The sequence below is a fragment of the Hemitrygon akajei genome, unplaced genomic scaffold, assembly GCF_048418815.1.
Source record: "Hemitrygon akajei unplaced genomic scaffold, sHemAka1.3 Scf000045, whole genome shotgun sequence".
Lineage (NCBI taxonomy): Eukaryota > Metazoa > Chordata > Chondrichthyes > Myliobatiformes > Dasyatidae > Hemitrygon > Hemitrygon akajei.
In genome coordinates, this window is record NW_027331931.1 from 5,846,949 (window position 1) to 5,872,467 (window position 25,519).

Sequence of the window (25,519 nt, forward strand, 5' to 3'; positions counted from 1 at the left end):
CTCTCTGTACCGCATGGGACCTTATCTTCCAGACCAAGCTGTCATGAGGCACCTTGCCAAAGGCTTTAGTGGACTTCAATGTACAACATCCACTCCACCACCCTTATTGACAATCATCTTGAAAAACTTTAAGAAGTGTTGTTGAACACAACTTTCCATGCACCATGCCATGGTGACTCCTGTTCAGTCTCTGTCAAAACAAATGTTGGTAGATATTCTGTGTGTGACTGGTCCATACTGCGGAAAATTATCTCCGGCACCTCCCCTTCCATTTTCTCCACTCACCATCAAAAAGCCAAAATGGCAACCTGTAATAAGATTATGCTTCTCCAAATGCTTAAATGCTCTCATCTGTTGTGAACCACGGTTCGTTTATTTAAAAATTCTTTAACTGCGTCTGCAGCAAATCTACCCCGACCGCATTCAAGTGTTCCTGAAACAACCTTCATAGTTCCATTGTACAATTCCCTTTGAAAATGTTTTCCTAATTTACACTCCCAAGTTGCTCCGCATACCATTGTAACTATCCATCCACTAATTCAATACTGCCTTGTATCGTCTGCTACTATCCTTGTCCATGACCATGATAAAAGTTAGGGTGTTGTGGTCACTGTCTCAAAAGGTCACCTATCGTGACATCTGTCATTTGACCAACATCATTGCCTCATACTAGATGCAGTATGGCAACTCCTCCAGTTAGCCCATCCACATACTATGTCAAGAATCCTTCCTGGACACGCAATGCATTCTGCCCCACTGACACCTTTTGGAACAAGGAGGTGGGATCAACATCAGGAAACTTGAGGTCAATAATGATAACAACCTTGTTGTTTTTGCACCTTTCCCAAAACTGTCAACTTATTTTCTCACATTATCCCTGTGGCTTTGGGGGAGGCCTATTGAATACTCCCTGAATGATAGCCCCCTTCCCGTTTCTGAATTTCACTTACATTGATGTCCTCTGTTTATGTTGCTGTGATACCATCCCTAATTAGTAAAGACAATTCTCCCCTTTTCACCCCCCTCCCCCAATGCGTATTATGAAATAACTAAGACCTGGAGCATCAAGCGCCAATCTTGCCCTTGTAAAAGTCAGGTCTGTGTAATGGTGATAACATGTACCATCCATGTTCTAAGTTATTCTTATTCTTAATACTTATTGTATTGAATTAAACACATTTCCAACTGACTACATGATGCCCTGTCCACAACCGATCCTTCCACAGTCTCTCTGAACATTGCATCTGCCTTTATATCAACTCTTCTATCATCTGACCAAACACACTGGTTCCCATTCCGCAACGACTGAGTTTAATCCGACCTTGCCAGCTCCAGCAGTTCTGCTGCAATAACATTTGTTCATCTCAAGAACAGATATAACCCGTGCCTTTGGTACAGAGTCAAATGGGAAAATAACTTCATTGTAAAACCCAATTCTGCTTAATCACAGATTCGTAGGTTCTGACAATTTATTAGTAGAAAAACACTTGATGACGACAGGGTATGTAAATGTAAAATATTGTTTGGCATTTTCTAGTTCGGACTGAATGAAATGTGGTGCCGGGACATTTGGCTTCAAGAGGGTTTGCTGTTAGCAGAGGCTTGCACGACGATATACTCGAGGGCAAGTATATCATTGCAGCTTGCAATAGACAGAGGAGTCAATGACATGTTGCTGTAGTTCATAGTAATTCCACATTTCTGCAGCCACTACAGCTGGAAACAACTGAGGCCTCTTATAAAGGGAGGAAATTCTCAACGCATTTTGAGATTATTGTGACCGAGCACAGACAAGCAAAGAAACTGCAGAGATGACGTTTGAAATGAGCAAACAAAATAAAGGAAAATGCGTGGCTTCACAGAGCTAATGCAGACAGCACATTTGTAAATCTGGAATGATTGCAACTGGGTCTGATAGAGTCATAACTGGTATTGCTAGGCTCATTCAGTCCCACTCAAGCTATTTCCTCTATTCCTTGGTACAAAAATGTAATGTCTAAAGAACCAGTGTTTGGGTAAATGAGACTCAGCAAACTTTCTCCTGACTAAATCAATGGAAACTCCGAGTCAGATGGGTTCTCTCGAATTGGTGCTCTCAGTCCTCGGGCTGGTTCATTGTTGTTGTTCCCTTGTCTTCAGTTGCGGGTTGCTTCCAGTCGTGGACTTTACTTCCTGTAAATCTCGCAGACCAGGGCTAACTTTAACCAGAGAGATAATGAAGCATGTTAACAATACAAAAGAGAGCAAAGCATTAAACGAAAATTTAAATCTTGAACGCATATATAATAATCCGCGTGAAGGAATCTGTAACTGTCCTTCACACGTTTCAAAACCAGACATGGGATACAAAAGAACACACACAAAAGGCTGAAGGAACTCATCAGGCCAGGTCGATTCTACTCTCTTTCATAGATGCTGCCTGACCTGCTGAGTTCCTCCAGCATTTTGTGTGTGTTGCTTGCATTTCCACCAACTGCAGATTTTCTCTTATTTATGATGGGATACAATGAAGTCATTGTTCTGTCATGGAATAAGATACAGATCACAATACATAGGAGTAGAATTAGGTGATTTGGTCATGTTCTATAATCAATCTTGGAGGATTTTTTTCCAACACCATATTCTTGCTTCCCTGCTATAACACTCAACCTATTTAGCAATCCAGAACATGAATATAACCATCGGCAGTCTCCCCCACCCTATGTGGTAACAAATTCCACAGATCAACCATTTGACTAAAGTAATTTCTCTCATCACAGTTTTATAACCATATAACAATTACAGCACGGAAACAGGCCATTTTGGCCCTTCTAGTCTGTGCCGAAAGCTTGTCTCACCTAATCCCACCTAACTGCACTCAGGCCATAACCCTTCATTCCTTTCCTGTCCATATACCTTTCCAATTTTTTTAGATGACAAAATCGAACCTGCCTCTACCACTTCTACTGGTAGCTCGTTCCACGCAGCTACCATTCCCTGATTAATGACATTCCCCCTCGTGTTACCATTAAACGTTTGCCCCCTAACTCTCAACTCATGTCCTCTTGTTTGAATCTCCCCTACTCTGAATGGAAAAAGACTATCCACGTCAACTCTATCTATCCCCTTCATAAGTTTAAATACCGCTATCAGGTCCCCCCTCAGCCTTCTAAACTCCAAAGCATAAATACCTAACTTGTTCAACCTTTCTCTGTAACTTAGGTGCTGAAACCTAGGTAACATTCTAGTAAATCTCCTCTGTACTCTCTCTATTTAGTTGACTTTTTTACAGTGAAGCTTCTTTATTCTGAATCTAACCTCTTAGATCCCAGACTCTCCGTCTAATCGAGACATCCTCTCCATTCCCACTGTATCCAGGCTTGTCGTTATTCAGTTGTGAAAATCATTACCGCCGCCCACGCCCCCAGCCCCCAAGCACCATCCCACGGAACTCCACTGAACACAGGCCCAGGGTCATCAGATGCTCCTCATGCATAAAACTGATCATTCCTTAGCAACATGTTTACTGAACACATTTCCAGGAATAACAGGACAATTGGCAGGCCTGGGCAGGGTTGTATGGGAGACCGGCAGTTGCCCAAGCTGCAAGCCTTCCCCTCTCCACGCCACCGATGTTGTCCAAACGAAGGGCACTGGGACCCAAGCAGCTTGGTACCGGTGACGTCGCAGAGCAATGTTTGTTAAGTGCCTTGCTCAAGGATACAAACAAGCTGCCTCAGCTGAGGCTCGAACCAGTGACCTTCAGGTTAGTAGTCCGATACCTTGTCCACTAGAACACGCGCCAACTCACATACCACTAGATACAAGCTAACAGGTTCTAAAATAACAAAGCCAGAACAAACAATAAGAAGTTCGGTATATGTTGTTTTCCACTCAACAAGCTTTATCAACGCACCATGAAAAGTATCCCATCCATATCCCTGACACCTTCGTATGGATACTGCTCTGCCCGTGACAAAGAAAATGCAGAGGGCTGTGGACCCAGCAGAACAAATCATTGATCCCCTCCACTGATCTGTCTATACTTCCCGCTGCCTCAGTAAAGCAGCCGAAAAATAAACGATCACCACAACCCTGAACGTTCTCACTTCTCGCCCTCCCATCGGGTCGAAGATAAAATAAAACAGAAACATTCCAACGGGCTCAATGACGGTTTCCATTTGCAAACTGTAAGCATAATGCTTTCTTACACTCTGTTATTATTTTACTTGAACGTACTAACAAATAAATAAGTAAATCAATTACATGAATTGAATAGATTTAAAAGAATGTGCAAAATCAGAAACACTGTATATTAAGTAAGTGTCGCAATATCTAAAGCGTCAATGTCCATTTAGGAATCGGATGGCAGAGGGGAAGAAACTGTTCCTGAATCACTGAGTGTATGTCTTAAGGCTTCTGTACCTCTTTCCTGACTGTAACAATGAGATAATCAGTGTCCAGACGGTGCAATTAATCTGTTTAATCTTCTCTGTCTGCAAGAACACAACAGGCCGAATGGCCCCTTCCAGTGTACTGGGAAAATTATCGACCCCAGGCATCGATCCGGCCGAAGCTTGGATCTGATACCGGGCCGGGTGATGGAGATGAAGTGCCCCAGGTACAACTTAACGGATGGGTTTAGTCCGGCATCACCAACTCATCCCGCTCATCTCATCGGGCATCCCCCCTCCGGATCGGACTCAGGACTCACCGATAGGAAATTGTCGGTCTCGTTCCCGCATCGCGACCGGCCTCAATACTCATCGATGAGAACTTGTTTCATCTGCCCCGTAGACTGTGTTTCGACCCACGGCTCCACGCCGCTGATACGTTTCACCACAGAACGGAAAGAAAACCACCGCCCATCCGAAGACTGTGAGTATTTTACGCTGATTGCTGCGTCATCAGAGCATGGGCGGGGCCTCAAGCAAAAAAAGAAATGGTAGCAAGATATGGAAGGAAGAAAGTGGATCCCGTGATGTACGGCCTGTCTTCCAACTCAACCGGTGACCTGTCACTATTTCCAACTTCCCACCTCCTCCCTCACCTGTATCCACCTCTCACTCCCCAGCTCTTGCCCCATCCCCACCCCTCAACTCTTTTCTCTGACTATTTCCCGTCCACTCTCAGTCCAGAGGGAGGGTCTCGGCCCGAAATGTTGACTGTCCATTTCCCTCCACAGATGCTGCCCGACCCACTGAGTTCCTCCGGCAGTTTGTTCTTTGGCCTGTATAACCCGTGTTAGTATGGGGAGCGGGATTTTACAGCGTAATCCCGATATAATCTCAACGAAGCCCAAATAATTGTTACGGTAATTATCATACTTAAACAGGAGAAAGCTTGCAAATGCTGGAAATCCAAAGCAACACATACAAAATGCTGGAAGAACTCAGCACATCAAGCAGTATCTGTGGAAAGAGTAGTTCGACATTCTGTGAAAAGAACCTTCTTCATTGCTGAGAGGGGAAGGGGAAGATATCTGAATAAAAAGGAAGGAGAAGGGAAAGAGGCGAGCTGGAAGGTGATAGGTGAAGTCAAGTGATGGACAGGTCAAGGGCTGGAGATGAAAGAATCCGAGAGATGTCAATAGGGGAACGGGAAGGAGGAACCCGGGGAAATTATAGGCTGGTGAGCAGAAATGAAAGTTCAGAGTGGGGAATAGAGAAGTGGGTGGGGGGAGTTTGCTTACTGGAAGGAGAATTCAATATTCGTACAATCAGGTTGGAGGGTACCCAGATGGAATATAAGGTGTTGCTCCTCCACCCTGGGGGTGGTCTCATCTTGGCACAAGAGGGGGCTATTGATTGTGATCTCTGAATGGGAATCAGAATTAAAATCTTTAGCCACTGGGAAGTACCCCTTGCAGCAGATGATACAGAGATGCTCGACAAAACAGTCTCCCAGTTTATGGTGGGTCTCACCAAAGCAAAGGAGGCCGCATCCGGAGCTCGGGACACAAAAAATGACCCCAGCAAATTCGCAGATGAAGTGTTGCCTCACCTGGAAGGACTGCTTTGTGTCTGAATGGAGGTGAGGGCGGAGGTGTACGGGGAGGTGTAGCACTTAGTCCGCTTGCAGGGATAAATGGTTGGAGGGAGATTAATGAGGAGGGAAGAATGAACAAGGGAATTGTTGAGAGAGTGATCCCTGTTGAAAGAAGAAGGCGGGGTGCGACCGAGGAAGGTAAAGATATGTTTAGTTGTAATATCTCTCAGGAGAACACTGTCAGTTCCGTAATCCTGGAGTCCCATCCCAGGATTATAGACCAAGAACCAACACTCCCAGGACTCTTTCCTGTCGGTAATATTCAGCAGTATCTGGTCTAATCCGAGTTCTAAAATTAACACTCCGCTCCATCTCATAATAGAACTAGAACCTGATGATGCTTTAACTGGGCGGGGAACCCGGGCCATGGGTCGCCAGTGGGTGGGAATATATTTTAACTTGTCTGCAGAAGGTTAATTGAGCGCTTCTGTTTATTATCGTTATCGTACTGCGGAGCGGGACAAGGATCACTGCAATTCGCCGCCACATCTCCCATAATGAAATAATAAGAACATGCTTTTAGTATAAAACTGAAAATAAATCACTGGAAACTTAGTACAGGTTATTGTCTTTCTGATGCACAGACATAGGCTGACTGCAAGATGTTTGTGGCATCCTGAAGGGATTTGCATAAATAAATATCTAAATGCATTCTTTTTCTCTTTATTCCAATATAAACATGATAAATTCCATACAGTGAATGCTCAAGGCATCCGGGCCTCCACACCGGCTCCTGAGGCCACTGAAGGACGTTGTGGAGAGAGCAATAAAAATGTTCAACACTCCTTGCAACTCCAGTGAGCTGTTACCTTGGTGATGGAGGAAGTGGCTCAGCAGAACTAACTGAAAATAGGAAATAAGGAATTCAACCTCACATGCTCTGAGTTTCATTATGACAAAGATGAACATTGAGCTCTCAGCCATTTTGTAATGTGGAAGATAAAATTCAAGTGGCTGTTTTAACCCTGTCTCGAAGTGCCTCCTGTAAATCTGTTGGTAGTTTCATCTCTACAGAACTTCCAGCAGTGCAGAATATGTTCCAAAATCAAAACACGTTGTTGGATGTGGCCTATCTGCTTCAAATGGCAACTATGGGATATTTACAAAAGACATGGCACAATACACTGTAGTGATAACCATTAAGTGTCCTTCTTTGTTCCATTAAGTGGTTAAAAATTCCATCATATTCTTGTGTCTACAAATAACTACGATCTACCCCAGGCATTGATCCAGGTGATATTCAGATCTTGCTACTGGACAGAATGATGGAAGAGGAAGTCCCCAGATACAACTGAATAGAGTGAGTTTGTGATCTCAGATCCTAGACTGCCCTACTGTTGAAAACATCTTGTCCCTAGCACTCTATCCAGACCTCAGGATTTCATTGACGTTTCTGTTTCCAGAGTCACCACCCCTCCATTGAGATCAGGCCCAGAAAGACCAAATGCTCCTCATACATAAAACCTTTCAGTCCAGAATCACTCTTCTGAACTTAGTAAACAACAACTGCAATGTGCACATTCCCTCGGATACAGACAATTTGGTGGCGGAATAATTTATTAAGTCACATGTATTGTATGACTTGCACAGGTAATGGCAATGGTCTGTGGTACGTCACAAGATGAACCTACATGGGAATACAGGTCCAAAATTCCTTGAAAATGATCACACAGTTAGCTGCATTAACAAGCTACAAAAGCAAGGCACCTCAGGAGATAAGGAACGGAAAATAAACGAAAGGGAAATAATAATTGAGTTGTGGAGATGCAGGCTGGACAGAGGCTGAAAAAGACTGTTGATATATATCATTGAGTTGGAAGGATACAGACTGGACATAGGTTAAACAACATGATTGATATATATCATTGAAGTGGAGGATAACAGACTGGACAGAGATTGAACAAGATGTTTGATATATATCTTTGAGGTGGAGGGGAACAGACTAGACATAGGTTAAACAAGATGATTGATATATATCATTGAGGTGGTGGGTACACATTAGACAGAGGTTGAACATGATGGTTGATATATAGCATTGAGGTGGTGGGATACACACTGGACAGGTTGAACAAGATGGTTGATATATATCATTGAGGTGGTGAGATACAGTCTGGACAGAGGTTGAACAAGATGGTTGATATATATCATTGAGGTGGTGGGATCCAGACTGGACAGAGGTTGAACAAGATGGTTGATATATATCATTGAGGTGGGGGGATACAGACTGGACAGAGGTTATACAAGATCGTTGATATATATCATTGAGGTGGTGAGGTACAGGCTCGACATAGGTTGAACAAGATGGTTGAACAAAAAGATTTTGATCAAAATTTGCATGGGGTAAGCTGATAGAACCACATGGGAGAAAGGATCATTGACAATCACAGATGGTCTTCCAGCAATACACAGATACTAAATTAGTATTGAATGAAACGATTCTCGAATGATAAAGATGGAACAGAGAACAGGAATTTTGATATGTGACCTTTGCCCCTCACTAAATTTCATCAACTTACCATAGGGAGTATCCCAACAGGATACCTTACGCGTTCGTATGGCTACTGCTTTGCTCGTAAGGGCAAGGATCTGCGGAGAGCTGTGTACAGCTGATGACATCACAGAAACCTGTCTGCCCACCATGGACTGTGTCTGCACTTCCTGTGTGAACGGTAAAGCAGGCACAACATAACCTCACAACCCAGGACAGTCTGGCATCCCACTTGGGTAGAAGATTTAAAAAAAATGTAAACCACTACAACCAGGCTGAAGGACGGCTTCCATTCTGCTGTTATAAGCAAAATGAACGGTCCCCAGCAAGATATTGTGGACTTTAACCTCGCAACATATCTTTTTACGACCTTGCACCATACATCTACCTGCCTTGCAATTTCTCTGAAACAATAATTCTCTGTTATTGTTTTATTTGATATCACCTCAATGTACTGTTCTGTTCTATTGATCTGTATCGGTTGTAAGCTAAACAAGATTTTCATTGCACCTCGTTACAGGAGAATAATAAGCAGATTTCCCATTTTAATTGTGTGGAGATAATTGGGCAAGCTGGACCAAAAATAATTTTAAAAGGGTGTAAGTAGACTTGGGAGGGCTTGTGTAGTTTTCCTGCAGGTTAATTTATAGGCTGAGTCGGTGGTGAAGAAGGCAAATGCGATCTTTTCATTCATTTCAAGAGGACTGTAGTATAAAAGGAAGGATGTACTGTTGAGAATTTATGAAGTCCTGAAGCGGCAATACATAGAAACATAGAAAAATAGAAAAAACACAGCAAAATACAGGGCATTCGGCCCACAAAGCTGTGGCGAACATGTACCTTGGAACGACCTAGGCTTTACCCATAGCCCTCTATTTTTCTAAGCTCCATGTATCCATCCTGGAGTCTCTTAAATAGGACTATCGTTTCCACCTCCACCGCCGCCGCCGTCAGCTCATTCCACTCACTCACCACTCTCTGCGTAAATAAAAACTTAACCCTGACATCTCCTCTCTACCTACTTCCAAGCACCTAAAAACTATGCCCTCACCTGCTAGCCGTTTCAGCCCTTGGGAAAAGGCTCTGACTATCCACACAATCAATGCCTCTCATTATCTTGACAACCTCTATCAGGTCACCTCTCATCCTCCGCCGCTGCAAGGAGAAAAGGCCGAATTCACTCAACCTATTCTCATAAGGCATGCTCCCCAATCCAGGCAACATCCTTGTACATCTCCTCTGCACCCTTTCTATGGTTTCCACGTCCTTCCTGTAGTGAGGCGATCAGAATTGAGCACAGTTCTTCAGGTGGGGTCTGACTAGGGTCCTATATAGCTGCAATATTGACTCTCGGCTCTTAAACTCAATCCCATGATTGATGAAGGCCAATACACCGTACGCCTTCTTAACTACAGAGTCAACCTGCGTAGCACCTTTGAGGGTCCTATGTACTCGGACCCCAATATCCTTCTGATCCTCCACACTGCCAAGAGATTTTCTATTAATACTACATTCTAGCATCATATTTGACCTACCAAAATGAAACACCTCACACTTATCTGAGTTGAACTCCATCTGCCACTTCTCAGCCCAGTTTTGCATCCTATCAAAGTCCCATTGTAACATCAGACACCCCTCCACACTATTCACAACACACCCAACCTTTGTGTCATCAGCAGATTTGCCAACACATCCCTCCACTTCTTCATCCAGGTCATTTATAAATCACAAAGAGTCGAGGTCCCGGAACATATCCCCAAGACACAGCACTCGTCACCGGCCCCCATGTAGAATATGACGCGCCTACAACCATTCTTTGCCTCCTGTGGACAAGCCAGTTCTGCTTCTGGATCCATTGTCATAACAGGAGCGCTAGGATTGGACCCAAATGCAAGACACAGACACTGAAGTAGGAGGTGGACTGGTCTAGTTAGGGACGAGTCTGGACACAGACTAGGAGATGGGACAGGATCACAGACTTAGGCTAGGACTTTGGCTAGGAAAGTGGGACAAGGACAAGGAACAAGGAACTGGGAGCCTGGGCTTGGACCCCTAGACAGCGACTGGGCAAGGACCCAGTACCTGGGTTTTGACTCGGGTTCCGACCCCAGAACTCGGCGAAGACTGGACGAGGCTACAGGACTGGACATGGCTTGGATTCTTCGAGGCTTGGCTACAGATCTAGACGAGGCTCGGGATCTTCCATGTTTGGGTATGGACTCCGAGACAGAGACGGGGCAAGGGCACAGAACCTGGGTCTTGACTCGGTTTCAGATTCCGAAACTAGCTGAAGCAATGACGTTTTGGGGGACAGGAACCTTGGAGCCTTGGACGAAGACTGGACGCTCGAAGCCTTGTACCCGAGAGACAGGAACATGGAAGACAGCCGGGACTCCTCCTTGGGTACAGGACGTAGGGCCGGGACTCATACACAGAATGCTCAACACGACGAGACGGTTCCCAACACAAGGTAGGGGCAAATGGCCGGACCTACCTAGCGAAGGCGTGGACACAAAGAGACTATTCCAAACAACGAAAGACCGTTCCTTATCTGGACACAGCAAAGCACCGGTCTTGCTCTGGCAATAGAACTTGACGGCAATAGGTGAAAGGTAGCAGGCGAGGCTCCAGGCGAAAGGTAGCAGGCGAGGCTTATGCCAAGGGCTACAGAAGGAAGGGAAGGAAAGTGAAGAGTCCAGTCTCGGTAACGGTAAAGACGGCCTGGCTTACCCAACGGAGGTAAGGACAGGAAGGGACAGATACCACTGCAGGGTAACTGCAAAGACGGCCTGACTTACCCCACGGAGGTGAGGACGGGATACTGACGAGGCGAACCAGCATCTACACTCGATCCAAGGGCCACTAATATTTCCAGCCACAAGACGAATATCGGGTGCCTATTATTAAGCCCAAGTGAAACAAAGGACAGCCGGACGACCCGGTGTCCGGAGTCCACGGACCGGATGGTGAACCGGAACTCGATCCTCACGGACCGGACCATGACATCCACAAAGCAATGTCCCCTTGGATCCCATGCCTCCTTACTGTCTCAATAACCATTTCTTTCTTTCTTTTCAAATCTTTTTATTGATTTTGAGAAAAAAACATAAGTAAAATATAAGTACAAAGACATTTGAGAGTACACAATAGATTCATTAATAATCAATTATGTATTAATCAATGTAAAAAGTCTCCCAAACTTATAATATTAATATGAAGGATTTAAAAAGAAAAACAAAAAAAGACCCCCAAAAAGAAGAAGAAAAAAAACCAATATATATATATATAAAAAACAACTAACATGGGCAATTGTATAATGTTAAATACATACAGTAGTGCCAATGACTCCGAACCTCCATTTATACAATTCAGGATGGTAACAATAAGGTTCAGGATCAGACCATTTAATTCGCATGAAAATGTTGAATAAATGGTCTCCAAGTTTCCTCAAATTTAACTGAGGAGTTAAAGACCACACTTCTAATTTTTTCTAAACTCAAACAGGAAATGGTTTGAGAGAGCCACTGAAATACAGTTGGAGGATTAATTTCTTTCCAGTTCAATAAAATAGATCTTCTAGCCATTAGTGTAACAAATGCAATCATTCGCTGAGATGAAGCAGATAGACACATATTATCTATCATAGGTAGACCAAAGATTGCAGTAAAAGGATGCGGTTGAAGATTAATATTTAAAACTCTTGAAATGATATTAAAAATATCCTTCCAATAGCTTTGTAAACAAGGACAAGACCAAAACATATGGGTCAATGTAGCAATATCAGAATGGCATCTATCACAGGTTGGATTAACATAAGAATAAAATCGAGCAAGTTTATTTTTAGACATGTGGGCTCTGTGTACAACCTTGAATTGTATTAGAGCATGTTTAGCACAAATAGAGGATGAGTTATATTGGAAGTCTGATGTGTACAGGGTGAACAGGACCGGAGAGAGTACGGTTCCCTGCGGCGCTCCTGTGCTGCTGACCACCGTGTCAGACCTACAGTCTCGGTGATAAAATTAGGAGAAAATGCTAAGACAGAATGACACAGATTAGAGAGGGAAAACGAATGTCAACATAAAGCAGAAGCCGAGCGAGAGAGGTTACAACAGGAAGTCCTGGAATATCAGCAAAGAGCTGACGCCGAGCGAGAGAGGTCAGGAGGAGAACAGAAAAGGCTCCAAAAGGAGAGGAAAGCTTCAGAGAAAGGGTTACTGAGTTATAGAGTCAGAGAGGTACGGGCTTGATGCATATCAACGAGTTTCAGTTTCAGTGAGAGAAATTACTTCAAGAAAAAAAAACTAATCTAGAGGTCAGTGATGCGCCACCAGCTGACGTGATCGTTCTGTTTACTCTATGTTGAAGTGACGGGTCACTTTGAAGGAGGAGGTCCTGCCAGTGATCTCACTCACGTTTGGGAAGTGCAATAAAATTAATTGTTAATCTTCACGCTCGATGGTGAAAGCTTGCTTTCGTTCATGAAATCCCTGAATCTATAGAATGTTGTTTGCGCGAAGTCGCGGTAACCTGTCCAGTTCAGGAAACTGTCAATATGACCAATTGCGGATGAAGGGAATTCCCTGGCTGACGTCATTAAGATTAATGTGAAGGTTTTTCTTCCAACATTACATGGACATACAAACGCTGGTGGAAAGTGCTGGTACTGCAGGGGGACGATACGTACATTCTAAACACAGAGCAGAAGTTCTAAACGTAGAGAGAGGACACAAAAGTAATACTTCCCCTCAATATTCGTCAGGAAAGCCGTCTTTACAGTTGCAGTGTTCACTGAAGGGAAGGGGAAATTCTGCTGCTGTTCTCCATAAATAATGTGGATATTCTCATGTCCGTAAAGAAGAACAAAACCCCAGGGCTCAGGGAGATCTTATCCCATGGTGTTGTGTGGTAGGCTGGGTGGAAATTCCTAAAGACATGGAGAAACACAGCACAGAAACAGGCCACTCGGCCCGTGTAGTCATGCTGAACCATTCTGCCGAGTCCCATCGATTTGACTCATGACCATAGCCCTGCACTCCACTCCCGTTCGAGTACTTATCCAAACTTCTCTTCAGTGTTGTAATCGATCCTGCGCTCGTCACTTCCACAGACAGCCTGTTCCACTCTCACCAAACTCACGTTCCCCTTAATCATTTCACCTTGCACTCTTAACCTGTGACCATCAGTCCCACCCAACCTCAGTGGCAAACAACCCGCTTGCAGTCACCCTATTTAATCCCTCAAAATGTTGTACACCTGCATCAAATCTCCCATCATTCTCCTGCGATCCAGGGAGTAAAGTGATAACATATTCAAGCTGTCATAACTCTGGTCTCAAGACCCGGAAACATTCTTGTAAAATTTCTATGAACTCATTCAATCTTATTGATGGCTTTTCTTCAGACAGCTGACCACAACTGCGCACAATACTCCTAATTCTGCCTCACAAACTTCTTGTTCAACTCCAACATAGCATCTCATCTCCGATACCCAATACCTTGTCTTATGAAGGTCAATGTACCAAAAGTTCTCTTTACGACACTGTCGAACTGTGATGCCGCTTTCGAGAGATTATGGATCTCTACTCCCGGATCCGCCTATTCCACCGCACTCATCGGTGTCCCAGCATTCAACGTGTGAGTCCTCCCAAAGCGCAACAGCTCGCAGGTACCTGAACGAAATTATATCTACTGCCTTTCAGCCCATTTTTCCGACTGGTCCAAAGGCTCTGAATGGCTTTACTAGATTTGGGGAAGTCTGGAAAGTTTGGAACACACGCCAATGACAGTAGGTCTGTGCTGAGTCTGAAGGAACAAGCCGTTCCAGAGCTTTAAATCTATAGATCCCGATAGGTAAAACACCAAAGAATGTGCGCTGTGTTTCGCCCGCGTTTCCTGACCGGGGTGAGAACAGAACGGCTTCCTGGATACAACAGATTCCCGGATATTGCTCTACATTGTTCCACTCAATACATTGTGTAATCATTGGAGTTTCATGGAACGAAACGCCAGACACAGTTCCACTGTATCTCGGTACATGTGAGAGGAATAATCCTGAACCAACACGAAACCGATAAACTGGATAGGTTTGTGACCGCTGTGGCGATACACCCTGAGGCTGAGAGGATCGCGATTATCGGCAGACGATAACCAGTTTGCAATATATCCCACGCAAGGAGGCGTCAGCAGCCAGGCACCATAGATGGTCATGAACTGCAGCGAGAACAGTGAATATCGGATCGCTTTGTTCCTCACCGGGAGAGCTGTTACAGATCTGAAACCAATTGCGTGAGCGCCCGGCGGAGGCAAAGTGATCAGAAGGATCTGGCTGAACATTTGGATAGAACGGGCATAAAAGTTTCGCCAGTCTGGGAGAATGCCTGACCCGGAAATGACGTGCCACCTTTTCGTACTCTGTGAACTTGCGAACCTGTGATATCCAAGTCGCCGCTCACTTCTCACTGTGGTCCGGACAAGGCAACTCTACGTGAGCGGCCCGATCTGTCCACGGACTGTGACTGTCCCGTGGTGGGAAGACTGAATCAGATATAATCGCGTGGTGGAGGGAATTTGAATCGGTTTAATATTGTCATGCTCTGAGATGCTCTGAAAATCCAGTCTTGTGTACAGATCAAATCATTATCTGGAGCCGTGAACAAGAACAAACAGAACAAGGTCAAACAGTAACAATGCTGAATAAAGTGAAACAATTACAGGTACACTGAACAACAGGGAGACAAAAAAGGAGGAAAATCACAGCAGAATGAACTGGGAGGTGAAGAGTGCGTATTCTCGTACTCGGGATCATTTCAATAATATTTTACCAGCGGAGTAGAAGACCTGCCCGAGGATGTAGTTATGTGTTTGCTGGTCTCTGTAGCTTTACCCGTGCTTTCCCGATCTTTTCCAGAAGACAGTTCCTTGGTCAGCTCTTCTCCCATCACTCTCGTACTCCGGCCTCACGTCCGATTTTATAGTCGATTTTAATCGTCTGCGGGGCACAGGAAGGGGTCAGTTAGCCAGGAAGGGGCTTTGGTGGAATTGAGGTCCTTCTGTCGTTCCCTCCCGATTCACTATTTTCAATCGGGGGACAGTTAGCCAGGAAGGGGCTTTGGTGGAGTTGAGATCCTGGGCACCCAGACGCCGCCAGTTCGACCTCCCTCAGCCTGGAGCTGAGACGCTACTGTGTCAGTGTGAGGAGCTCCGACCCACTGTTGCAGTGCACAGGGTGTGGGGGGCAGCAGAAACATCAAATAAAACTCGAGTCCGGCACCAGGACAGGAAGTTACAGCGGTTTATTGATTTCATCATGACAAATGTAAATCAAACAACGAGTGAGCTGCTGACGTGCGGGAATAAATAAGCTGCTCCCGACTCACTCACAGTCACACACAATTAACTGACCAGCGACAACGAGTGACAGTTTGAATAATCAGTCCCGTTTCTCACCGTCACTCTGCATCAGGGAACCGATGATTATAAAATCACACTTCAGGGCCGTGTCCGAGATCGCTGCAGATCCAGGGTCACTGCCGAGGTATTTGTCTATTTAACATCATTATATTGGCCAGGCTGCCGAATGCACCGTCCTCAGCAACGGGAGCAAAAGGATTCTCTCCCGGGATAATCCCACCCCGGGACACCAGTGTCCCGGACTGATCCCCGCACCCCAGGCTCCTCCATTCTGTGTAATTCCCCGGGGACTCACGTGGGGGAGTCTCAAACCCGCACATCCGACGGAAACAGCGCCGCTGGACAGAAGCCGGAAACACGTCACCGCGGGGCCGCTTCCGATGTCAAAGAGCACGAGACTGGAGCCAGTTCCCGTTGGAACGGTTGGGACTTAGACCTGGCGCGCGGCCATTAAAGGTAAGGGCTGGAGTTAAAGGGCAGGGCGAGAAGTAAAGGGGAAGGCGGGGATTCGGCCAGATGTCCCCATACGGCGGGCGGGGATGTTCACACATTCAGATGTCCACACGGTCACCATAAGTCTGGGTCTGACTCCATGCAGAGATCTCAGTTCCTTTCCCCCGGTCCGACTGAACTGATTCCCCCACAGCCTGAAACAGATGGGAGAATAAAGATGAAATAAACAGATTACACAACAGTGTCAGTAACAGGGGACCGGGGTTAATGTTTCAACAACACTCACAGACAAATATCACCAGAAAACCCGCGGATCCGCTGATATTTATCACATCGAACATTAACACAAACACTCACTGGATCCACTCCAGACTAGGGTGGTTCAGTATGAGGCGGCGGAGAGCGGGGACAGATCGGTCTGTCAACGAGTTTAATCCAAGGTTCAGCTCTGTCAGTAATCTGTTTGTACTGAGAGCGGAGACGAGTTCTTCGGCGCCAGAATCTGTGAGACCGACATCCCTCAGCCTGGAGATGAGAGAGAGTGAGGGTGAAGGACACAGAGAGACAGGAGACGGTACAAATCCCCAGTGTTTATCAGAAACACAATTACTGATCACATTAATGTTCGGTGTCAGACACCCAGTGACTGTAACACAATCTCCCACAGTCTGGTACTTACACCAGTTTCTGTATTTTACACTCCGGGTTCCTCAGAGCCGCAGACACCAGTTTCATTCCTGAATCTCCAAGTTCATTCTCCCCAAGTCTAAACGAAAACAGACAAATTCATGAACAAAGTGAATCAAAACGTGGATCTGAGGGAATTTTTGTCACTCGGATATTTCAGGAAACATTAAACCCTTCAGTAATTCTCTGATCGGAGTTCCCATCACTGTCAATGTCACTCACTGCCCAGCTCTGCAGTATTCACTGAATGTCAGTAAGTTAGTCTGTCGGTGTGACACCTGTAAACTCCACATATTCTGTCTCATTCCCCGATGGAGAGAAAAGTGTTCCTGACCTCAGATGGTCGGAAGTGGCAGGGATGAAGGGTAGGAGGAAGTCCCACAGTGAGGAATATTTGTGTGTAGTAAAGTGTCGATGGGAGACAGTGGAAGAGACCCCACCTTAGGGGAATGGATAGGAAGAGAAAACCTGCAGAAAGAAGGGGGATGGGGAAGAGAGATCCCACAGGAGGAAGGGGGATGGGGAGGAGAATTCCCACAGGATGAAGAGGAATGGGGATGAGAAGTCCCCCAGCAGCATACCGATGGGAAAAGATAATCCAATAAAATGAGATGATCCAGAAATAGATTGCAAGGGAGAGCCTGGTCTGAACTGAAACCCACAATTGGAAGAGCAATTGCGCCCATGGGGTCTGGGTATCTGGTAGTGAGCACAGTCACACAGGTTGACTGATGGTGATAGTCACACACGGGGAAGGGCAGGAGAGTACAATCTCACAATGGTATTTCTTTCCTTCTCACTGGGGCAGTCTGCTGTCGGTCTCTTGTCCCTTACCGGGAAGGGGGTGTGAATTTCTGACCCACCTGCTGCAGTCAGTGTCGGTCTAGGTGTCAGTAACAGTGAGAAGGAACATCGTCAATGGGCGTGTCACAGGCAGCGAGAAAAACGGCCATTCCTGTGATTTACTACCATTAAACCAATGGCCGTTGTTCACTGATCTGATGAAGGTTCCAACATCCCTTCACAAGGAACCATAGAACCCACCCGTCCTTGGGGATGTTCTGACCGATGCCCTGGGCATTTGTCACATTTCTTCACAGTCACAGTTTTATGACAGTTTAACCCAAATTCCTTTACATTGAAACAACACAATGAGACAGTTTCACAGTTCACAGTGAGAGATAAATCAAGTTACCTCAACTCCTGGCACTTGTGCAGCCCGGGTCCCAGCCGCTGGATTCCTTCACACTGAATGTGGCATTTCCCCAGGTCGAGGTTTTTTATTGTATCACAGAGTCCGATGACATGAGACAGGACCTTGCAGTCAATCGGGGTCAGTGTCATTCCACTGAATGGAAGTGTTTCCACAGATCCCAGTGCGGCCTGAGCCAGTCCACGATTCTGAGACTCAAACAGGTAGTGCAATGTTTTCAGGAGGCTCCTTTTATCAGCTTCACTCCCCGTGTTTCTACTCCGGCGTTTAACCTCCTCCTTCACCCAGTCAATCACCCGGCAGGTCGTTTGATGAGGAAATGGACCCAGAAACTCCTCCAGGCCCCGAGCTGTCATTGGGGAGGAGAGACCAGCTACAAAACGGAGAAATACCTCAAACCGCCCATCTGTCGAGTTGTGGGCTTCAGTGAGGGATTTCAGGATATCCCCGGGATGTGGATTCAGGAATTGTGCGACTGCAGCTACAAACTCTTGGATGGTGAGGTGTGGGAATGTGTACACCACGCTCCGGGCAGAATCCTCTCTCTCCAAAAGCTCCATCAGGAACCCGGACAGGAACTGGGAAGGCTGCAGATTGAACTTGATCAAATCTCCATCTATAAACACAATCTTCTTCTCGGACACTCCTCTGAAGGCCATCTGACCAACCCTGAGTAACACATCACGGGGGTTCTCAATCTCACGGCCGTGGTTTTTCAGGATGTTGTAAATATAGTAGGAGTACAGTTGTGTGATGGTCTTGGGAACTCGCTGCGGGTCCCTGACTCTTTGTGTGAAGAAGGGGCCCAGTGCTAGAGCGAGGATCCAGCAGTAGGAGGGGTTGTAGCTCATGGTGTACAGGATCTCGTTCTCCTTCACATGTTTAAAAACAGCTTCCGCCACCGTCTGATCTTCAAAATACCTGATGAAATATTCCTTCCGTTCCTCACCAACAAATCCCAGGATTTCAACCCAGACACTGATCTCAGCCTTTTCCAATAAATGTAACGCAGTGGGGCGGGTGGTCACCAGCACTGAACACCCTGGGAGCAGCTTGCCCTGGATTAAACTGTACACAATGTCAGACACCTTGCATTTGAATTCGGGATCTGTGTACTGTGATTCTGTGTCTCTCCGACCATCAACAAAATTGATTTTGTCCGTGAATTCATCCAATCCATCAAATATGAACAGCAATCCCTCTGTGTGTTTCCAAATCTCTCCCAGGATATTCCCAAAGTAGGGATACTGATGCAGAATCAGTTCTTTCAGGTTTATTCTGCAATTAATCGAGTTTAAATCCCGGAATTTGAAACTGAAGACAAACTGGAATTGTTGGTATAGCTTCCCCGTGGCCCAGTCGTAAACAATCTTTTGTACCATTGTTGTTTTCCCGATCCCCGAGACTCCAGACACTGCTGCGGACATCCCGGATTTCTTTCCAAAGACAGATCTTTTCAATTTCTGAACAAAACTCCTCTTGAATAACTGATCAGTACGGATTTTTTCCAGGTCTGCACGGAGATGTTTCTCTCTCCACTCCTCGTGGTCTCTGCCTCTTGCCAGCAGCTCATGTTCCACCAGTCTCCGATCTCGATCAGTAGAAATGACCGTGAGCTCAGCGTATCGATCAACCAGCTGGAAAACCTTCACCTTCTCCCTCATCAGGATCGTGTTCACTCTCAGTGTTTCAGTTTGTACCCGCAGAGTCTCCTTGTGTTTCATTCGAACATCTTAGGACGGAGAGAAATAGGTTGTCAATGCCTGATCTGATGAACATGGAGCACACAACATATTTTCTTTAATAAAAAAAAATACTCGTTAAAGACACTGTTTGGGTGAAATCGGGTGATCAGAGATAAGTGTCTGAAAGTGAGCAATGACCCAGAAACAGTTCTGATCTAACTCAGATCCGCTGTTAAAGGCTCCACTCTCCCCTCTGTTGGTAGTTTGCAGATTCCCCGGTGTTCCAGCGAGCACCAAGTGCACACGTGATTCTGGAGGGGAGAGTGTTGTGTGGAGCGGGTGGTTTCACTGCTTTCACTGCTCAGCTTCTGCTGAACTGTGCAACCCTGCAGAGGGTAACAGTGGGGTGGGGCATTTACTTGCTCTACTGACTTTTACTTCTCTCACAATGGACCCCATGTTCTTGACACTCCTTTAGGATGAAGCTGTCAGTACTGAGCCACAGAAAAGGAACATAATTTCAGTTTCCGTTTCCAGGCTGAGCCAGTCACGATGTAACACACCCCGCACTGGTCTACAGTCTCTTATTCTCCGAGGAGCCGGTACATGAACTCAGGCAATTCCCCGATGATGCGCGGAAGAGCAGGAAGCTGAAGAGGATGGCAGCGGTAATAGGGAACTCTAAAGTCAGGAGGGCAGGTAGGCGATTCTGTGGACACCGACGGTACTTTGCCTCTCAGGTGCCATTGTCCGAAATGTTTCTGGATGCGTCCACAATATCCTGAAAAGGGATTTTGAGCAGCCAGAAGTCATGACAAACTTTAGTACCAATGACATAGGAAGAGAAAAGGGTGGAGTTCTGGAAAACAGAACACAGGGGGTTATGAAAAAAGCTGAGGAACAGGACCTCAAAAGTAGTGATCTCAGGATTGCTGCCTGTGCCACCCGACAGTGGCAATAGGAATAGAATGAGGTGGCAGAGAAATGCGTGGCTGAAGATTTGGAGCAGGGGGCAGGGATTCAGATCTGGATAATTGAGACCACTTCTGTGGCAGGTAGGGCCTGAACAAAACGGACGGGTTGCACGTGAATCCGATGAGGACCAATATTCTTACGGGCAGATTTACTGGAGCTGTTGGGAGTGTTTTAACCTAAAATAGCAGGGGGGATTGGAACTAGGACGATAGAGGTGTGGAGGAACCAGCAGTTTTACAAGTAGATGATGGGTCTAACATGAATGTAAGGAAGGACAAGCCAATGACTGGGTTCAAATACAGACAGAGCAAAGTATTAAATTGTACCACATAGATAAACTTCAAAAGGCCGCAAATGCAGGACTGAACGCATTGTATTTAATTGCGTGAAGCATTCGGATTAAGGTAGACAAACTCTTGGCGCAATTACAGATTGGTCGGTATGATGTTGTGGACATCACTGAGTCGTGGCTGAAAGAAGACCATAGTTGGGAGCTTAACGTTAAAGGATAAACGTCTTATCGAAGGGACAGGCAGGAAGGCATAGGCAGTGGTGGTGTGGCTGTGCTGGTCCGAGGTGAGATCACATCTTTAGAAAGAGGTGACATAGGGTCAGAGAATGTTGAATCTTTGTGGGAGGAGAAAGGAAACCGCAAGTGTTAAAAAAAAGCGTTATCGGAATCCTATATTAGCCTGCAAATAGTAGCGAAGGTGTGGGGTTGAGATTGCAAAGGGAGCTGGGAAAGGCGTGTCATCAAGGTGATGATACAATTGTAATGGGGACTTCAATATTCATGCGGAAAAAGAAAATCAAACAAACCAGGAGTTGGATCGGAAGAGAGGGAATTTACCTGTGAGTGAGCATTTTAGAACTGCTTCTGCTTGCGACTACTTAGGGAAAGGCTATCTTTGATTGAGTGTTGTGTAATAACCCTGATCCTATGATGGAGCTTAATGTAAAATAACCCTTAAGTGGTAGTGATCATAATATGAGTGAATTCGTACTGCAGTTTGAGAGTGTTATGTATCCCTCGGGTTCATATTTTTTGTGGACAATCACTTTAAAATGTCGGGAGAATGAGACTGGCGTTTGGACACTGTTTGCCCTGTTACAGAGAGAGAGAGGGACGAAGCCTGCCTTGAGATGGTTTACGAACTCTAAAGCTTGTAATGAATATACAAGGACACTGCCTGCTTGTGAGTTCTTCCAGTGAGAGAGAGCAATGAGCAGCTCGTGGGTCGCCATGGTGACCGAGGGCGGCGTTATTTGAAGAACAGCTGGTGTTCACTCCGCTGAGATAAATACAAGGTCTGCTGATAGACTCACAAACACATGGTTTTAGACACTGAATAAAAGCTTTGCTCTGCCCACAGAAAAGGTGGGTTTTGGAGGATCGACCAGGAGAATCGATCAGTGGCTCTCGCAGTGTGAAAAGGTGTGACCGGTTGGGAGTTATTCGTGTGTCCAACCCTCGCCTGGGTTAATAGCTCCACCACGGAAGAACGGTCCCCTTTGTTGTGGTCACAGTCGGTGACTTCCAAAGGATCTCGGAGGACAACGGGACGATCGACGGCGTCAGTTTACCTGAAGATTCAAAACGATCGCTCTCTCTCTCTCTCTCTCTCTCTCTCTCTCTCTCTCTCTCTCTCCTCTCTCTCTCTCTCTCTCTCTCTCTCTCTCTCTCTCTCTCTCTCTCTCTCTCTCTCTCTCTCTCTCTCTCTCTCTCTCTCTCTCTCTCTCTCTCTCTCTCTCTCTCTCTCTCTCTCTCTCTCTCTCTCCTGGACTCAATGCCACGAACTGAACTGAACTTCACTCATCATTGTAAGACTATATCCATTTACCCCTATGCTTGAAGAAGCTTGGTTTTCCTATTTCCACATTTATATAATATATATAATCATTGCTAACCTATTTGAAATATCTGCATTGACATTCCTGTACTGCGTAATTACCAATGAATAGCATTAATTTATAGCAATACCAGACTCCACGGTGTTTTCTATTCCTGCTGGCTCTTTAACCTGTCACGGGGTTCGTGATAGAGAGGGAGAAGCATAACTTACAGTATCAGTATCGCAATGGAATAAAGTGATTTACAGAGGCACGAGAGAGAAGCTTGCCCAGGTAGATTGGAGAAGGATACTAGTGGAGATGATCGCAATGGAATAAAGTGAATTACGGAGGCACGAGAGAGAAGCTTTCCCAGGTAGATTGGAGAAGGATACTAGCGGAGATGGTCACAATGGAATAAAGCGAATTACAGAGGCACGAGAGAGAAGCTTTCCCGGGTAGATTGGAGAAGGATACTAGCGGAGATGATCTCAATGGAATAAAGCGAATTACAGAGGCACGAGAGAGAAGCTTTCCCAGGTAGATTGGAGAAGGATACGAGCGGAGATGATCGCAATGGAATAAAGCGAATTACAGAGGCACGAGAGAGAGGCTTGCCCAGGTAGATTGGAGAAGGATACTAGCGGAGATGGTCGCAATGGAATAAAGCGAATTACAGAGGCACGAGAGAGAAGCTTTCCCAGGTAGATTGGAGGATACTAGCGGAGATGATCGCAATGGAATAAAGCGAATTACAGAGGCACGAGAGAGAGGCTTGCCCAGGTAGATTGGAGAAGGATACTAGCGGAGATGATCGCAATGGAATAAAGTGAATTACAGAGGCACGAGAGAGAGGCTTTCCCAGGTAGATTGGAGAAGGATACTAGCGGAGATGGTCGCAATGGAATAAAGCGAATTACAGAGGCACGAGAGAGAGGCTTTCCATGGTAGATTGGAGAAGGATACTAGCGGAGATGATCGCAATGGAATAAAGCGAATTACAGAGGCACGAGAGAGAAGCTTCCCAGGTAGATTGGAGAAGGATACTAGCGGAGATGGTCGCAATGGAATAAAGCGAATTACAGAGGCACGAGAGAGAGGCTTGCCCAGGTAGATTGGAGAAGGATACTAGCGGAGATGGCTGAAGCGTCTGGGAATAGGTCTCATGTTGCAGGATGGATACGGCCCACGGAGGAAGAAGTTCTCAAGTGTCACGTGCAGGCAACCATGGTTGACAAAGGAAGTTAAGGACTGCATAAAAGCAGAGGAAAGGGCATACAAGATAACAAAAGTGGGGGAAAACTGGGTGAATAGAAAACTTTTAACATCCAACAAAAGGCAACTAAAAAAGCTATGAATGGAAAAGATGCAATGTGAGTGCAGAAAGGCTAATAATATAAAGCAGAATAATAAACACTTTTTCAGTTATATGTAGAGTAAAAAGGAGGTGAGAGTTGATAACGGAACACTGAAAATTATACTGGTGGACAAAGAAATGGCAGAGTAACTTAACGTGTACTTTGCATATATCTTCACTGTGGAAGACGCTAGCAGCATGAAGTGGTCTGCGAGTGAGAGGCAGTAGGATTGAGTGCCATTGCAATTACAAAGGAAAAGGTTATCGGCATAATGAAAGCTCTTAAGGTGCAAAGTCACCTGGGCCAGATGGACTACATCCCAGAGTCCTGAGAGAGGTTGCTAAAGGGATGACGGATGGATCGGTCATGATCTTTGAAGAATCGCTTGATTCTGGCATGGTCCCGGAGGACTGGAAGATTGCAATTGTCACTCTACTCTTTAAGAAGGGAGGAAGGCAAAAAAAGGGTAATTATAGGCCAGTTAGCCAAACCTCAGCGACTGGGAAAGAGTTCGAGTCTCTTATTAAGGTTGGGATTTCGAGGTGCTTGGAGACTAATGACAAAATAAGTTGGCATGATTTCTGTTAGATTTCATTATGGAAGTAAGAAGCAGGATGGACAAAGGAGAGTCAGTGGATGCCATTTACTTGGATTTTCAGAAGGCACATGAGTCTGCTTAACCAAATAAAAATCTATGACGTCACAGGAAAGATACTGGCCCGTGTAGCGGAATTGCTGACAGGCAGCAGGCAGCGAGTGGGAATAAAAGGGGCCTTTTCTGATTGGCTGCCAGTGATTGATGGTGTTCCGCAGGGATCAGTATTGGGACCGCTGACTTTCAGATTGTTTGTCAGTGACTTAGATGATGGAAAGAATGTATTTGTGGCAAAGTTTGCGGATGATACAAAGATAGGTGGAGGGGTCGGTAATGCGATTGCAACAGGACTGAGGCAAATTGGAAGAATGGGCAAAAAAGTGGCAGATGGAATACAGTATTAGAAATGTACGGATGCATTTTGGTAAAAGGAGCGGACTGTTATCTAAACGGGAAGAAGGTCTAAGCATCAGAGGTGCAGAGGGACTTCAGAGCCTCTAGCAAGACTCCCAGAAGATTAATTTAAACATCGATTCTGTGGTAAAGGCGGCAAATGCAACGTTGGCATTTATTTAAAAGAGAATCGAATATAAATGCAAGGGGAAAATGCTGAGCCTTTACAGGACTGTAGACAGGCCGCACTTGGAGTATTGTCAAAGGTTTAGCGTCCTGTACCTCTGAAAAGATGTGTTGACATTAGAGAGATTCCAGAGGAGATTCAAGAGATGATTCCAGGAATGAAGGGTTTAATATATGAGGTGCGTTTTGGCAATTTTGGAGCTGTACTCAATGGAAT

General features: G+C 45.5%; 1 protein-coding gene across 7 annotated transcripts in view; it reads right to left on the reverse strand.

Moving 5' to 3' along the window:
- Positions 1-15,792: 15,792 nt before the first annotated feature.
- The window catches only part of LOC140720652 (NACHT, LRR and PYD domains-containing protein 3-like), a 29,971-nt gene continuing 20,244 nt past the window's right edge, over positions 15,793-25,519 (reverse strand). For 6 of the 7 annotated variants that reach the window (XM_073035497.1, XM_073035494.1, XM_073035498.1 and 3 more), the window contains 4 exons: positions 18,263-20,012; positions 17,060-17,146; positions 16,738-16,905; positions 15,793-16,574 (listed from right to left, as the gene is read on the reverse strand). In XM_073035497.1, the coding sequence (XP_072891598.1) occupies positions 16,397-16,574; positions 16,738-16,905; positions 17,060-17,146; positions 18,263-20,012 (2,183 nt within the window). In that variant the 3' untranslated portion in view covers positions 15,793-16,396. The remainder of the gene's footprint in view (positions 16,575-16,737; positions 16,906-17,059; positions 17,147-18,262; positions 20,013-25,519) is intronic. The other variant, XM_073035500.1, reaches the window with a different exon arrangement.